We start from the raw sequence: 18703 nt of genomic DNA on the forward strand, positions 1-18703 counted from the left end.
ACATTTTCTGACTCCATGCCTTTATACTGGGTTTTCCTTAATGTCTAGCATATCCTCATATGCCTGATTTCTTTTCAGATCCTCCATCCTCAGCCCCTTAGCTTTCTCTTCCAAGGTTATCTTTTTTCTCGTTCATATGAATCTTTTATGTGTCTACTTAGTTGTCTCTCCCAGTGATTTGTAAACTACTTAAAGGCAATGATTATTTTTGTGATGTTGCCTTCTTTGTAGCTCTAGTACTTAACACGATGCCTGTTATACAGTAAGTGTTTAAATAAATGCTTCTTTGATTGTTCCCTCTCTCTTCAATTGTCTTGCATATACTTACATATTTCTGAAATAAATTATAATTAATAATAAATTATTAACATTGAGGCCCAGACTTCTTTCTCTTTTTGCTTCCTCATTCAAAGCCCAGACCTTGTAGGTCAAGGCAGCTTCTGAAGACAGGGCTGACAATAATATTGAGGTTGGCCTAACACTAGGAACATTTTCCTCTACCTCGCGTGGTAACCCACCAAATGGGAGAATTTATTTCTTATTAAAGAGTAACAAGAATCTAATCTAGGTCAATTAGGCCCTAAAAAGCATTAGGCTCACCCACTGTTCAAATTAAGTAGTCTGGGTGAAGATGGATTCTTTTGTCCAGATAACCGGAGGCAGCTGAACTGCATGATCAAGTCGAGTTTTCAGCAGAAGGAGCTGAAGACTTTTGGTACACCTCCTCATTAATATATCTATCCCCTCATTGTTGTCCATTAATTAGAGTTGATCTCCACCTGTCAAGAACATCTAGTTTTCCAAAGGTATTTAAGCATTTGATGATTCCCATGGTTTCATCTTTGGTTACCAGAGAAATCACTGACCATCAATTTATTGATTATTTGCTAGCCTAATTAATAAATTGATGACAAATTACCCAGAAACTCTATCTCTCAGAGTTTTCATTCATCTCATGTCCATGTTGCATTCCCCTCCCCCACAAAATGTAACTTCTTTGTGAACAGGGACTCCTTCATCCTTATCCCTAATTAACCAACATAATTCTGTGTACGTAGTAGGCATTTAATAAATGCTTATTGAATTGAATAAGCATTTATTAAATGCCTATCATAAACAAGCTACTATTTTAGTTGCTAGAGATACAAAAAGAAAAATTAAATAGGCCTTATTCTCAAGGAGCTTACATTCTATAATAAAAGGCAGCATGGGCATATAAAAGTATGTTTGAAACAAATACAAGGTAATTTGTATTTATTAGTAGTTAGGGAAATTAGGAAAAGCTTCATGTACAGTTAATTGATATAGTGAATAGTATATCATGAAAACCCAAGTTTTAATCCTGTGGAGACACTTATTACCTAGGTTACCCACGGCAAAAGTTACCTTGTCTCAGTTGCCTTATCTTTAAACATTGAGACTTAGGAATGTATATAAATCATCACAGGTGATCATCAGGGACCATGGACTTAGAATCAGGAGACCTGATTTTGATTTTAGGTTTTGCCACTCACTAGAGATCTGACCCTGAGAAAGTCACTTCAACTAGCTAAGTCTCAGTTTCCTTATGAATAAAATGGAGGGAATAGCCAACTCTATAAAACTCTAGCTAGTCAAATGCCCTCATGTTCTACATGAGGCATAGAGAGGTAAAGTGATAACTCTAAATTCATATTGATAGTGAATGCCAGGGTCAGGATTTGAACTCAGATCCTTTGACTCTAGCCTTACTATTCTTTCTAGCATGATTTGTAAAATCTTCCTTTGACTTTCAAGATGAACTTTGTCAAGATAATAAAAGACACCCTGTTTCCCAGAGCTAAGACTCAGCAAGGAAACTTCCCCCTAAACTTGGCATAACAATAATCCTTTCACTCACACTCTCGATGATCTTACCCTCTGGAAAAAATCACAAAATTGTTGTATTGCTTTGACCAGCACCAGATGTTACCTGAGCTCAGACAAGCCCTGGACAAGGATCCATCTTATGATCATGAAGCCCTGCTATGAATCAAACTTGAAATTAAACTTCTGTTTCATCCCTGACTCTCCTGTCTCTAGCCAGCTCTACCTAGCTCTGGCCTTCCACAGGTTAGAGGCTGGTTTGGTCTAGCTGACAGCTAACATAGATCTACTGAAGGAATAAAATAAGCATGAGCCATAAGTTTCTCTTGCAATTATCAAACTCTATGTAAAATGGAAAACTATAATAATTTCAATTATTTGAGGTGAAACATTTCATTGTATTGGGCTAAGTTCTTGATCCTTTCTCATCTTTGGCAACGCAAATCTATTCTTTTTCCTCAATTCAAGCATAGCTCTGGAAGGACATGACCTGTGCCACATTCTTTGTGAAACCAATTAGAGAACAACCCAATAATCCAGTAAACATTTATTATATGTTTAAATACTGATGATATGCCAAGCATTGTGTTAAGCACTGGAGAAACAATGAATAACACAGCTGAATGTTGCAAATCCTTTTTCTTGTTAAACAGCTTCCAACTTATACTAAATATTCTTCTTACCTTTCTTTTCTATAATATTAATGATTGCCATAAATCTCATTCAGGCCACAGAACCAAAAACAATCACAAAAAAGGCATTTTGTTACTGTTCTGGAGTAGTAGGAGCATGTCAGGATGATAATAATAGAGAACTTTAGTGCCAATTCTGGCTGAGACAAGGGAGAAGATGAAGGGACATTGATTCTTGCCTTTACAATAGCCAGTCATGCATAAGAGACATAGTTTTCATATCCTCATCACCAGTTAATTTCCCCAAGTTGTTACCAATTATGAATAATTGTTTGTGTAATGGTGGAGTGAATATAATTGTCTTCTTTGTTTTGCCAAAGTACTTTATTACACCTTAATTAAATATTTTGCTATTTGTTCTGTGGTTCCCGGAATGAAGAACACATCAGAAGGCACAGATTATGAAGACTATTACTGGTCATAGGCAATATAAATGCAAGCTTCTGCTGTCCAATTCTGAGACCCATGTTTACCATCAAGAGCAGAGTAGGATGCTTTATGTAATCAGTTATGGAAGTCATACTGGATAGTCCATGCTCCTTTGCAACCAATTCTCTGGAACTTAGAAGTGCCTTGGAACTGTGACCTGGGACTGGGTAATGGAGCTGCCAACTAACACCAATTCCTTCTTCTGGCCTGGGAGCTCTTTCTTTCCTGTTCTGGTATTCAGTCCCCTTACTTCCCTAGGTGCTACAATGCTTCCTGCCATTGCAGTTGCTGCTATCCTGGTGCCACTCAGATTGCTGCTAGGATGTGCTCCTGGCCAGGCCCCCTACCCCAGTGTCCATAGATCACTCTATCTTTCTAAAATGCCTTGGGTCAGGAAAAATTATTCACTGTGAATTTTTCTTGGTTTTTCCAAAAAAAATATTTGGTCAAGTGTACCTTCTGTATTATTGCAAAGGAGATTGTAGAGGATTAAGGCAAAAATGCTACTCCTCACTTTGCCATCTTAACTCAATTCACTCTGAAATTCCCTTTCTTGCTCACAGTCTCTTGTCAACCCACTTCTCTTTCTGCCTCACAAACCCAAACCCTGTTGCTTATCTTCACTGTGACTTCTAATCCCTTAATACCTCACTTCTTTCCCTGGCCATCACCATAGCATTGACTGTACTTTCTTCCATTCCCCATCTTGACCCAGTGGAAAACCAGTTCAACTCTATACTGTTCTCTTAAATCCCTCATTCACTAATCCCATTTAAGATCTTTCCCTAAGAAGCCTTAGACCTGGATTAGTTCCACCATCCCCTGTGTTCACACTTACTCACATGATACTAAATAAAGGTGCAGCAAAAACATGCTGAGTAGATCAATTTCGAATTTATGTAACATAATCTGAACTGGGTCCTTGTAATGGGAATGCAAATTTGGAAGATCTTCCCTGCCCCTAGGCTAAAGTGCACCTGAAGCCTGGGGTGGGAGGCTTCTTTTTCAGTAGATACTTTTTGATTGGCCAGTGAGTCAATAAGGTTGTTACATTCTCTGAGCCAGGAAAATGCTATATAAGCCCTGATGTGTAGCTTTGTTTTGGGGGCTCACTTTGAGAAGTGTTCTGTGATTTGATCTGTATTCTGGAAAGCCGTTGTCCAGGCCCCCCCCCCACCTCAGCTTTGAAAAACCCAGATGTGGAAACCCAGATGTTGACTGGGTATGGATGTAATGGTTGGACAGTTTGGAAATCAGTCTACTTGATCTGTTTCTGTCTTGATAATTCTGCCTGTATACTTTGAAGTTCGGGGTGCTTACCTTTTCCCCTGAACAAGGTAAATGATATATGTCTGACTGATTAAAGTAAGCCTGTTAACTCATTTTGAGTTGCTTTCCTTTATCAAAGCAGATCCAAGAACCTGTATGGGCAGCCACCCTGAGGACGCTTGGGGTGCTTGCTGCTACAGTCCTCACTGTAAAAAGGCAAACTTTTTGCAATCCCATAATGAACTCACTATCCCACTCACTGCAAAGGCTTTTCCAAGTCTTTTCATTCCTTCTTGGGCCTCCCACAACTTCCCTTTCCCTCACTGCTGAGAAGTGTCATATTTATCCAGCGAAAAAATTAAGCCATACTCTGAGAGCTGCTTCTTCTCCTCCTGCTCATCTCACATCACTCAAATGCCTTCTATCACTATTCATGCCTTCAACTTTATCTTACAGAAAGAGGTGACCTTTCTCCTTGTTAAAAGAAGCAAACTTCCTTATATGCATAGGTGACCGCAATTCATTCCACCTTGCCAGAATATAGTCCTCTCAATCTTCCCTGCTCTCTCACCTATCTCCTGCCCCACCCCCCTCTCTCTCCCGCCTAGCTATTTCCTTACTGTGTACAAACATGCTGATGTCTCCCTCAGCCTCAAAAAAACTCTCATTTGATCCATCCATCCTCACTATTTATTTTCCTATATTTTTGCTTTTTGAAGCTAAACTCCTTAAGAACGAAATCTATAATCAGTTCCTCCCATTGCCTTCCTGGTGTCCTAAAGAACTCTTTCCTGACCCCTCTTTTATTCTTCCTTTAGATTATTTCACTTGGTGATCTCATCAGCTCACATGTTTTCAATTAGAATCTCTATTCTGATTATTCTCAAATATATCATTCAGCCCTAAAGTTTGTACTAACTTCTAGCCTCATCTCCAACAGTCTATTGGACGTCTTGATCTGAAAATTAAGAAATCTTAAACTCAACATATCCAAAACTGATCTTTCCCACTAAACCCTCCTCTTTCTCTAACTTCTCCATTACTGTCAAAGGTACCAGCATTTTTTAGATACCCAGGCTTACAACCTAAGTGTCAACTTCCTTTCTCACCTCATATCCAATCTGTTGTCAAATCCTTTTGATTTTACCTTCATAATGTCTCTGTATATTCCCTCTTTCTTCCTCTGACACTGCTAACACTGTGATGTAGGCCTTCGTGGCCTCACATTTAGACTTTTTCAATGGCCTACTGGTTGACCTCCCTGCATCTTCTCTCTGCATTTAGTCCATTTACTCAGTTATCAAAGTGATCTTCCTAAATCTCAAATTATGACATGTGCTTTATCTTCTAAATATAATTTTATTTTCTATAATTATTTTGTTTATCTGTAAATTTCTAAGGCTTGTACCTGATATACAGTAGGTTTTATATAAATATTAACTACTTGTCATCATCATCATCATTACTCTTATTCGAACATTTGATGTTATTCCTTTGTTTCATTAGTATCCAACTCTTCATGACTTTAATTGGGGTTTCCTAGAGAAGTTTGCCATTTCCTTCTCCAGCTCATTATACAGAAGAGGAAACTGAAGCAATCAGGGTTAAATGACTTGCCCAGAGTAAGTGACTTGCCCAGTTAGTAAGTGTATAAGACCAAATTTGAACTCACACCTTTTTGACTTCCAGGCCTGGACTTCTATGTACTGTGCCATCTAGCTGCTCCTATTTGAACACAGTTGTCTGCATATTGTCTCCCACATTAGACTGTGAGTTCCTTGAGAACAGAGACTTTTTTGGGGGTAGGGGTTTATAGAAACAAATTTTTATTGACTGACTTTATGTTATATAAAAGTCCCTATTTATTCTTTAAAAAAAAACTATTCCTCCTTCAGAGTCTACCACAAATATTACCTCCACTTAGATGTACTTCTGATGAATGTGAATCTTGCCAGGTGCATATACCTTCTGTCTCTGTTTCCCTGAGGATCAAGATCTCTGATGTATCTAAGTTCCTTTCATTTCAGACCCTCTAGTATTTTTGTATATCATAGGTACTTGAAGAAAGGTTAAATTGAGTTGAACTAAATTATGTTTGAAGATGCTTTGTAAAGTCATTAAAATTCTTTATAGTGACAATAGTCACTTAAGAGATGCAACCTTTGAGAACTTTAATATCTTTTCAGAGAACATCGGATCTAAGTGTGTGGCAATGTTGGTAAAAGTGTTGTCATTTCCTTGAGTCTTTCTTCCACTTGTGGAGAATTGAAGTCATCTATTCCAGGGCAGATCCTTTGCACAGGAAGGATGATGGATCAAAAGAAACGCTTTTTTTTGCCTACTCTGCCTTTTTTTCAGTGTGTTTCAGATTTATGGGAGCTTTAAAGGAGCTTCACTTTGGTATAATACATACTCCACCACTGTACCTTCATTCTTTGTTAGCTTACCTTACAGAAACCTACTTCAAAGGAATCTTCCCTCTCTGGTTTTGTGGGGAGGGAAAATTAAAGCACAGTTAAACAACAGTTAGACTAGCCTTGAATTTTGACAACATGCTGAATGTAACTTCATGAGTGTACTGCTATATAGGAGAAATAAAGAATTAGTCATAAGGTATATTTTAATCCCTTCGTTACTTAAATTCTGTTCCAAAATCAAGGAGGCTGTGAGTTACCTTTACTATATATAAAGTTTTATATATAGATAGATATGTATGCATGTGTATATATATATATATGTATATATATATATATGTACACACACACATATGTATATTTAGGATGAGAAACCCTGCAAGATTTATGTGTTATAAAACCCCAATGAACCAAACGAGTAGATTTGGTCTTGTCTATCCAACTGAGATGCTGAGAAACCCCAAAAAGCTTTTGCCAAAAAGGCAAAACAGGCCAGAAAAAAATGCCTCTTTTTATCCCTCATCCTTCTAGTGCAAAGGATCTGTCCTGGAATAGGTGACTTCAATTCTCAACAAATGGAGGAAAGACTTAAGCAAGTAGCAAGCAAACTCTTCCTTGTAGTATCAAGAAAACAGAAGATAGAGGGACAGAAAGAGATCAACTTGATATGCTGACTCTGTCTATGGCCTACCTAACCTTTGAGTAAAACAAATTTAATAGGGACCTTCCGGGGACAATCTGGTTCAGTCACTATCCCTAGATAACATATGGCATATCTCTGTGTTACACTAAGATAATTGGAATAGATTCTTAATTATTCATGTGTCCTCTTAAATGAAAGTCTTCCTCCAATAATATGGAGCTTCTAAATGACTAACCACTTAACAAAGAGGACTACCAATTAGTTCTAAATCAATTTTTTGGTGGTTGTTTCTCTTAAGTTTTACAGTTATGATTTTAGGATCCATGGTCCTTAAAGACAAGGGCTATTTAGTTTTAGGTTTCTGTTTTTTGTCTTTTTATTCCCAGAGCCTATCATACTGCTTTGCACATAATAAACACTTGAGTGCTTTTAAAATTAAACTGAACTGAACCATAATATTTAGAGGTTAAAAATCACCATGCCGATCATCTACCAACATTTACATTTTATAAGTGCAGAATTGACACTCTTAGAAGCGAAAAGATTTGCCTAGAGTCACTCAAGCAAAAAGTAGAACTAGAATTTGAATCCAGGTTTTCTTCTTATTTCAGATTCAGTCCTCTTTGGGGGAAAAATAAAATTCTGGCAATTCCCAAAGTAATTAAGTTCCCATATTCTACTTTGATTCTATGTATCCCTTCATGTTTCTATATCCTCTCCATGGGAAAGCAATAGTTGCAAATCACTTCTACCATATCACGAAGCCTCTATACCTTATTTTTCTTAATACAAATCTAAAGAGTGTGTAGTCGAATAAATGAATCACCATAACGAATGAATGTTGAGAGACTTCATTTCTTTTTTTAATACAATTTTTTATCACAAGGCACAATCATATACACAATGCATAATTTATCACCATTTTAGTATAAGTATGTACATAATATATGCTTATATTTCTATCAGAGCTTAGAAAAGAAATGAGAAAATACTTTTGTTTTGAAGATTAGGAGAATTCATTAGGGCAAAAAAAAAGCTTCTTCTTGTTGATATTGTTTTCCAGTTTCTGCTAAATCCAATAATTTTCATGAAAGGAACTATACAACCCAGTCACAGTTCTCTCCTTGAGAAAGTGCAAATAGAAATCCAGTCAAATGTATTTCTTTTACTCCACTTATACACCCTGTCATGCTATGTTATACATGCTAAATAACTATAAAGGGGATAAGAGTCCCTATACAACATGAGGGTCGAGTTTCGCTTGGAGAATACAGTCCCAGATTGCACTTGATACTTAGGGAATTAAGCAACTGTCCTTTGAAATTTTCTGAAGTTTCTTTTTAGTTATTACTATCAATTGATAGACTAGAGGGCTAGGGATTATGCCTATGATTTCATTAGGACAAGAAATTCCCAGGTGAAGAAATTCCCTTCACCGATTTAGGTTGGCACCTTGCTATAATATATAAGATTTGTCTATAGCACTGAGAAGTAAAGTCATTTGCTCAGTCACATGGATAAGATGTGTCAGAAGTAGGCCTTGAAACTAGATTTTCCAGTAATCAATTACACCATGGCTGCCTCTTAATTTCAATAATTATAATTTTTAAACACTATTTATGAAAGGCTATTCTAGACAGGGTCATCATAATGATCTTGGACACTCAAGAAGCCTTGTTCATTTTTCTATCTATCCTCCTATCTAATCCTTACTGTTTTACCTCACTATACCTCTCTCCAAATCCTTAATCCTCTGTAACAAACCCATGTTATAGAAATGATCACTGGGAAAACTAGGAAGGTGGAGAAATTAAATTGAAAAAAAAAGTGGGGGAGCAGTCCCTAAAGTTGGGCAGTCTAGTTCTGACCTGAGAGGCATTCATGTATTTTGCTATGCTTTCTCTTGAGATTAGCGGGGTGGAGCATCAAAATATTACATGAAGGGTATTAATAGAAGAGGACTTTTGGCAATGCCATTATCTGAGAGTATGCCCTTAGCACAACTATTGTCACTTCCACAACATATCAAAAAATATTTCTGGGAGAGGAGCATAAAAATCCAGGCTATATTTTTGACAAAGAGGTTTTCATGCATCATACCCTTCTTTTATTATTATGATCCCTAAACTTTGCATCTTTTTACATATTTTGTTACTTCCTACTGTTATTCTTACTACAGAAATCCCCTAAAAGTTTTGGGGAAAATATTGGTAGCAATAGCAAGGGAACATCCATTACCCTAATGAGTGCCACAAAAATTCCCTGGCACAAGGGAGGGGCAGATGTCCTACATTCACGCACAAGGCTCAGATAACCCCAGTGCCAATCAGGGCATCAGCATGAAGACAATTCATGTGCACTTCATAGAATCTCATCCCAAGTCTGTTATTCATGTTTTATTTACTCCCCAGGGTAAAAATCGCAATGGGGAACCTAGAGTATGAACAGATGAGTTTAATGCTCCAGGAAATAAGGGAGATTATTTAGATATTTATAAAAATTATGTATAATATGCTTAAGAAAGGAACATACCTCTTTACCACTCAGTGTTAGTTGTTCAAGTCACTGTGTATATACATATATGTATATGTGCATACATATGTCTATACATATATGTATGTGGATACACATATCTATCTACTTCTGCAGCTGAGGTATTTGAGTATATCACACTATGGTCAATAAATATTAAAATTGGTCATACATATCTGTCTATAAAAGCATAAATATGCTTAAATATTTCAATGACATATAAAAATTCCTTAATTTTCAGTTAGAAATATATCCAGTCATATAGTCCAAAGAATTTAGGAACATTATGTTAGATACTGTGGAAATCTAAGCCATGGACAACCTAATAGAATTGCAGTAAACCTTGAAAATATTTAACTCCTTAAATGCCAAGTTTTAGTTTCAACATAGCATAGACACAAGACACAAGGAGAAAGAAGGAAAATCACTATCAGAATTAAAATACCTTAGAGTTTCAAAGATGTGTATATATCCATTTCTCTTTAAACCATAGATGGGGCTCATCTTGTAGCTACCTGGAAAAAAAAGCCTTAGTTCCATATTTACCCCTTGGCCCATGCATATATCAAAAAGAAAGTACCCTAGCTTTTGGAGATGAGAGAATGGATAAATGAGTTATAACTCCCACTACATCTAAATTATTTTGAAATCTTAGAGCCTTGAGTCCAAATGGCATGATCATAGTGCATGACTTGCTGAGGCTCTACATTGACTACTCCTTCTTTAAGTGGTGTCTGATCCAAGCTAAGGCATAATAAAACAAAACAATATCATTTCCACACTCTGCCCAGAAATGGCATTTCATCAACTGTCCCACCACAAGAAGAGTAAAGCTGGGCTCTATCGGTACATAAGTGCTCATCTACACTAATGATGGAATCAATCCAGGTCCTTTATAGGGATGGACCCTAACGGTGAGTTGAGCTTTTCAGGAAGCTTTTAAAAATTAACTCTTTGGGAGTAAGCAGGTATACTGGTGTTCTAGCTATCTGAAAGAGATTGTACCACTTCCAAAAGTCCTGATTAATTCCCAGAAAATAGCTGAACGACTAGAGAAATGTTTCAACTGCTATAATGATTGCCAACAATGTCATCACTCCAAGTGAATGAATTAGCTGCTTGGCTTATTTCCAAATTAGGCACACATCTCAAGAAGAAGAGCTAGTGATGGGCCAGCCCATTCTTTATCTACATATACAAAATATTTCAAGATGAAGATCTGGTGTATTTTAATCAAACAAAGACTTTCTGGCTCCAGGTCTCTTCTTGCACACAGATGATCAAGGTAAGAATTTCCTAACATATTTTCCAAGGCATGACTTAACATCTAATCATTTGTCAGCTTAAATACCACAGAATCATAACTAAAAGCAGTAAGCATCATTTGTAGGTGCCAAATACACCAAAATATATTGGAAACTATATTCCTGGCATCCTAAGAACTTATTATTTTTAATATTAAAATACTTCACAATACACAGAAACATTGCACACTTTAGGTATAAATTCAGGCCATGCTTAAGCTGAAATTTTTGCCACACAACCAAAGGAAATGCTTATTATCCATGAAGAGTAAAGGGAAACAGGGAGAGCAACTTCACAGTGGCCATCATTTTTGAAGCTACCACTGTGCAAGGATCTGAATTTACAATATTCACTTTCATTCTGAAGCAAATGCTTTTTCTTTTTAAAAACACAACTATAGGAAGAATATCTCTGCATATAAGACCATAGCAAATGGTGGAAAGCACAGTCTAAGGCTCAGATGATGGAAATCTGACTTTCTTTTCCCCAGCATCAAGTCATATAGTCTGACGTCCTAGATTTAAAGAAGGTACTTTCCTACTTAGATTTTTTTCCCCTAAACCCTGTCTTAAACTTTGGTGAGAACTGAGCCTGATTGCCATAGCAGCTTGCCCTTGCCATGACTCCACAACATAAAAACTTCTAAAAGTCTTTCCAAAAATAAAATTCTATGTTTCCAGGCTCAGACTGCTGTGGTAATCTGAGTTAATCCTAGATCATTGAATTCCTCTCTTCCTGGAGAACTATAGGACGACATTTCCACGACTAGTCATACAGGTTTATTTATCCCATCAACATCTCTCATGTAGGGAGTGTCTTGAACTGTGTTTTGGACTCTAGTAGTACTCTGTCGCTCAATCCTGGCCTTAAATGGGAAACAAAAGTCCCTAAAACATCTCTTAAAATTTTCATCCAAGAAAGCATATAGGATGGGGTTTAAGCTGCTATTAGTGTATCCCAAAGCAATGCAGAAATAATAGCTAGAAAGGACTGCTGTGCTATGGGAGGTGCTCCCCAGGGCCTCGACCAGTACAAATATGTGAATGGGGGTCCAACAGATGATAAAGACTGCCACCACCACCAGAACAAGTCTGGTGATCCGGCGGAGGTTGCGATCTTTCTCTCGAGAGCCTGAAAGTAGCCTCACACTTTTTAAGCGTAAGATCATCAAAGTGTAGCAAACAATGATGATGAGAACTGGAATCACAAATGCGAAAACAAAGACACAGATTTTCATGAAGAGATCCCACCAGGAATAATCAACATCTGGGAACTGCAAAGAACATTCGATGGCATCTATATCTGGAAGAAGTAAAAGAAAAAAAAAAGAATAAAGAGGTTAGAAAATCCCAGAAATTATGATAGATACATGGCTGTGATTATTGAAAATGTGCCCAGCAGCCTCTCTATTTGCATAAATGAATTATGATCACACAAAGCAGGCCAACAAAGTACAAATAAAAGTTCCAGCCTGTGGAGGCAATTACCTTTCAGCAGAGACCAAGAGTATCAAACAGCCAATTACACACAGGTCACATAATGTACTTCAGTTTCAATGTAAGTCAATATATAAGATTAATAAGCCTTGTTCATTTCCTCAGAACATACAAAATTTCTAATTATAAAAATGGATTTTTCTTTGCTAATTTTTATATGAAACTGAAGTGATATTTTTCTAATGGAAAATTGCCTTTATAAAGTTCTTTTAAGATATTTTTTCCCAGGGGCAGCCAGGTAGCACAGCAAGTAAGAGCACTGGCCCCAGAGTCGGGATGACCTGGGATCGAATCTGGGCTCTGATACTTAGCACCACACCCAGAAATAACTGGCCATGTAACCTTGAGCAAGTTACTTAACCCCAATTGCTTTAAATATATATATATATATATACATATACATAAATATATTTTTCCCAATATATAAACCATTGACAATATAAGATAATATCCACTTGTGTTACATATAGAACTTTGAACCCTGCCATGCAACTTTGCAAAGACTCATAAATGTGAAAGGAACATGGTTGGGCTACAAGAAATCAGGTAATAAACTAAATATAAATGCAACCTGTGACTCAATACCCATTTGTATTGGACTCGCCTTATTGATGAAGTACAATGTTCTTCACCTGAATGAGGAGAGAAGTAGGTGAGAGGTTGAAGGAGAAGAAAGATCCTGGTTTTCTGGTGTCCAGCTTTAAGAGAGAAGACACTCAGATCCAGCTTCCCTTCAGAGGAGGCCCCTGAAAGGGGGGAAAAGACTCCCAAAAGAAGCTAACATTTAAGCTATGTCATATTTTTTGTAAAATAATTTTTAGCAACTCAGATTCCATATGATATATTTGGGCTATTGACTAAAATACAAACAAAATAATTTTGACTTAACTAAAAATTTAGGAAATTATCTGAATAATGGTGGCAAAATTTTATTTTTACTTTTTTACTACAGTATGTAAAAAGAAGGCTGTGGTGAATTTTCTTCTTTTAACCTGGAAAATTGCTTCCATTTCTCTGTTTCATTTTGGTAAAATAGATTTGGTTCACTATTGGAAGAAACAGAAACCTAGGTCTGTCCTTAATTAAGTTTACATTCAGAGGATATTTGACTAGTTCCCTTCTTTATCAACCCTATCAGCTAACTGCTTCTCCTTTGGTATATGAGAAAACAGTTGAGATAGTTCAGAGAGGGACTCCTTTCTTTACATTTTCTTTTTTTTTTTTTTTGGAGGTGGGGAAGGCAAGGCAGTTGGGGTTAAGCGACTTGCCCAAAGTCACAAAGCTAGTGAGTGTGTCAAGTGTCTGATGTCAAATTTGAACTCAGGTCCTCCTGACTCCAGGGACAGTGCTCTATTCACTGTGCCACCTAGCAGCCCCTGTTCACATTTTTCAAAACAAAAATATTACTAATGGACAAAGGAATTATGAATAATAATGTCATAGAATGATTTTTTCCTTTTCTGACATAAGAAAATTTCATTCCTTAAAAAGCATAAAAATGTTTCCTAAAAATATCAAAATGCCTTCCATAACAAATAACTCCCAAGAAAGTAAAGCATGCTATGTTCAGAATGCTATTAGTCATCATATAAATTACAGAGCATGGTACTATTGTGAATACTAATAAGGATAAATATTTTGGAGGAAATTCCTTTTGCTGACTCAGAAACAAGTCAAAGAGTAGTAAATGAAAATCCACTTGAGTAAATGGTAATTTTTAAAGAGAGTTGGCACAGTGAATAGAGTGCCAGCATTGGGGTGTAGAAGACTCATCTTCCTGAGTTCAAATCTGGCCTTAGACACTTACTAATTGGGTGACCAAAGGCAAGTCACTTAACTCTATTTGCCTTTTCTCACCTAAAAAAATGATCTGAGGAAGCAAATGGCAAACCACGCCAATATGTTTGCCAAGAAAACCCAAAAATGGAGGTCACAAAGAGTCAGACACAACTGAATAACAACAAATATACTTTAACATAAAAAAATATAAACAGTAAATGGAATAATCTCATCTAATTGTGAAAGGAAACTGCTTTTATCCCCTCTTAAATAGAAGAAATTATTATGTGAAAGACAGATTTACCTGATTATATAAAAATAATTTCTAAAATATGAGAATGAAAAGTTAGTATAACTAAATAAAAAAGCATCTCAGAAAAAGATTTATGACAAACATGATAAATACAAATATCTATAAAACCATTAAAATTTGCAAGGGTAATTCTTAGCCCACAAAGTATAAATGGTCAAAGGAAATAAATAAACTTTTTTTCCAATAGAAGGAAGCCAAAGTATTCACAATCACTTGAAAATTTTTAACCTCTCTATTAATTACAGTTACAAATAAGTATATATATTTAAAAAAAACCTCAATGTAAGTAGGTTCGCAGAGATAGATTCTTTGTTTTCTGGTAGAATTGAAAGCATGGGCTTTTTGGAGGAAAAACCTCATATTACATAGTGAAATTTTTAAAAATCAGCATACCTTTGACCCAATAATTCCTCTGCTGTAAATATATACTGAAAGCATTATCAAAAACAATAACAAAAAATAGTTGATTGCTCAAAGATTTTAATAGTGCTATTAATTGTATTTAGAATAATAATAATTTTTAAAAGAACTGGTAACAATCTCAATTTCCAACAATAGAAGAGTGATTAAATAAAATTTTAGTGTGCTCATATAATGGAAAACTATAATTCAACTAATACAGATGAGTATGAGGAAAATGAAGAAAATGGAGATAATTTTATTAAATAATAAAAGGCCAAAAAAGCAAAACCAGAACAAACATACACACTAATTATAACCATATAATAGGAAAAGTAAATAAAAATGAATACAAAAATGATCCTGTTGGACTTAGGTGAAGTGATCAAAAAGTTATGATAAAATATAAATTAAAATTCATCTTTTTAGGTGCATAGTAGACAAAATAGTTTAGTAAGTTGTATTGAAGTGTCATATTAAATCATGAATCATGTAACAAATAATTTCAAAAGAAAGAGAAAATTAAGGCAATTACTATGAAAATTAAAGCTAAAACATGCATTCATTTGTCTGAACATTTTAGGCATAAATATTTTAGCCAGATATTGTCTACATTCTAGTTCAGATTGTCTACATTTTTCTTAATCGGCAGGAGCTTCAAATCCTTCCTTCACAATCTGTTGCCTTGTCTTACAATTTCAAATCTCATATCTAAAACTTTTTTCCTAATTAATTATTTGTCAAATTTACCTTTATGACCTGATCTTAGATTTTTTTTTAATCAAATTCCATCTATGTAAGGTACACACTGTATGAAAACTTCTAACAGTTGTCTTGAATGTTATGTTGTTAAAAGACTTGTCCAGGGTCGTTCATTAAATTAAGTCTTCTTGTCTCCAAGGACAGTCGTCTACTAATTACACCAACTGCCTCTATTCTTTGTTATTACACAAATAATATGGCATTTCTTTAAAGGTTCTTCTGAGATTCATCATTGTTGGCACTCCCTCCACCAATTTTCTTCAACAGTCAATAGTTTATCTTGTCACTTTTCTTACTTCCTTCCTTCTTTCGTTTCTTCCTTCCTTCCTTCCTTCCTTCCTTCCTTCCTTCCTTCCTTCCTTCCTTCCTTCCTTCTTTTCTTGGCAATTGGCATTAAGTGACTTGCCCAGGGTCACACAGGTAATAAGTGTCTCAGGACAGATTTGAATTCAGGTCCCCCTAACTCCAGGGCCAGTCCCCCTATTCACTCCACCACCTAGTTGTCCATTGACTGGACACAGCAACCAAAGTGGTACTCCTAAAGCATGAGTCTAAATGGATTGCTTTCTAGTTAAAAGAGCTCCCTTATTTCCAGGACAATTTCATAAATCATTTTGTGTCATAAAGTTCTTTGAAAATCTGATTTATAATACTTAGGGACACCTCAAAATATTTTTTAATTCATAAATACATAGGATCACAAAGGAAATTAATTATGATGAAACACGATGGACAAATTTTTTATTTAGGTTCACAAACCCCAGGTTACTCCTGGTCTTGGATAAATACAAAGTCCTCTATTTGGCATTTAAAGCCCTTCAGAATTAGCTCCAGCCTACCTTTCTAGAGGCAACAGACTGTCACTCATGCTTGAAATACTATTCCTCCTTACCTCCACCTCTTGGAAGCCACAAAGTTCAGCTCAAATGTCTCCTCTTTGAAGAGATCCTTCCTGAAACCCCCAGTTGCTGGTGCATTCCTTAAAATAATTTTTTTTATCCATTTTGAATATCTCCTGTATTTACTTATCTATAAATTTTTTTATCCTACTGCAGCCCCATTGAAGAAAAGGGCTATCTCACTTTTGTATTTCTATATCTCATGCTAAAGGGATTTGAAAAAGGGACAGAACCTATGATTTCACTAATTTGGGGAACTCCTCTATGAGTATAGATTACTACTTTCTCTGCAACTTTAGAACAAAGTTACCTAGAGCACCAAGTGATTTACCCAGGGTGACTCAGTCAATATGTGGCAGAAGTAGTATTTGAACACAGGACTTTCTCGTTCCTAGGCTAGCTCTCTACCTACTATTGCAAGCTGCCTCTAACCTACTAGCCAGGTAATAAATATATTTTGAATGACTAAATCCTCTCCCATGCCTTAGGAGATTATGTTCATGAGTTTCTGAAACCAAGAAAATTAACCAAAAATTAAGCCACTATTTATTAATGATCTCTTCCAAACTTGTCTAGTTCAATACTCAGACAGCACACATACATACAAGTCCATCACAAAGCACTGAAGACACTCCAACTGAGTACTTGAACTGAGTTCAAGACCTGCTGTCATAGTCTTTGGTACAATCATATCCATGCCACGATGAGTCACAATTGTAAGATTCCAGTGAGAGTATACTAATCTGTGTAATAATTATTATTTTTTGTTAAGTATCCATTTGGGTTTTTCTTGGCAATGGTGCTGGAGTAGTGTAATAAGAATGGGAATTTAAAGATCTTCCCTGCCCCTTAATAGACCTAGGGGGGAGTTTGAAGACCTCCCCTGCTTTGAAAGTAAACTCTGCTCCCTGATAGACTGAATGCAATCACATGGAGCCTGTGATGGAGGGAATTTACTAAAGGGTGCAGCAGAGCCCACAGGAAGCTTCCCTGCTTTGAAGATAAACTCTGCCCCCAATAGGCTGAATGTAGTCACATGGAGCCTGTGGTGGGAGGAGTTTTGCTGAAGGGAAGCAGAGCTCACAGGAAGCTGGTCAGAGCTAGCAAGATGGGGGGAGGAGGGGCGGGACACTCAGGAAAGGAGCTAGAGAGGTTTGTGAGTAAATATTGATCTTGTATGGGCTTATGGGAAGGCTGAAGGATGCTGTGGCTCTCAGTGTTATAGTTGTTATATCTTTGGTACCATGATGGAATCAGCTTACTGGTTTTGGGATTTGGTTTTCTGGTATACAAATAAATACTTTAGTTCTGTCCTCTACCTGGAGAATCTGGTATATTTTGTGATCAAAAGTCATGTGATACTTATAATCATGGTCTTTATCATGATCGTGGGTGCTGTAAATATTGCATTGGCACTGCAAGTGATTAGTCATTCCTTCTCTAAATTTACAGAATAAGAACTGAGACAAACAGTGTTAAGTGACTTGCCCAGGGTCAGACAGTTAATAAGTATCTGAGGCCAGATTTGACCTTAGGTCTTCCTGACTTCAGTCCCAGTGCCCTACCCACTGTATCACCTAGCGTTATAAAAAATAGTAATAAAAAATAAAAAACTGAACTTTAAAGAGTTTAGTAGTTGAAACCCTATGACTTCTGGAAATACATAAATTCAAATATATAATAATAACTTGTTATAATGCCTTATTATTTTTAAGCCATTTCCTAACAATATCCTGAAGAAATAAGTACAGCAAGTAACTATTATTATCCCCACCATTTTGCAGAAGATGAGACTGAAGTTCAGAGAATTTAAGCCCAGAATCATAGGCTCTCAGAGGCCACTGTCTACCCTACATCTAAGCAAGCACTCTCTCTATGTAACCTCTTACCCAAGTGGTCATCCAGCCTTCACTTAAAAACTTCCAG

The 18703-nt window shown here is 36.3% G+C and overlaps 1 protein-coding gene across 2 annotated transcripts in view; it reads right to left on the reverse strand.

Annotated features, from left to right (window-relative positions):
- Positions 1-8133: 8133 nt before the first annotated feature.
- OPRK1 (opioid receptor kappa 1) overlaps positions 8134-18703 on the reverse strand; it is a 36730-nt gene continuing 26160 nt past the window's right edge. For both annotated transcript variants that reach the window (XM_069099937.1, XM_069099938.1), the window contains one exon: positions 8134-12431. In XM_069099937.1, the coding sequence (XP_068956038.1) occupies positions 11899-12431 (533 nt within the window). In that variant the 3' untranslated portion in view covers positions 8134-11898. The remainder of the gene's footprint in view (positions 12432-18703) is intronic.

This window comes from Petaurus breviceps, unplaced genomic scaffold (assembly GCF_028583685.1).
Source record: "Petaurus breviceps papuanus isolate PSGF00001 unplaced genomic scaffold, PetGlider_PUasm1.0 38, whole genome shotgun sequence".
Lineage (NCBI taxonomy): Eukaryota > Metazoa > Chordata > Mammalia > Diprotodontia > Petauridae > Petaurus > Petaurus breviceps.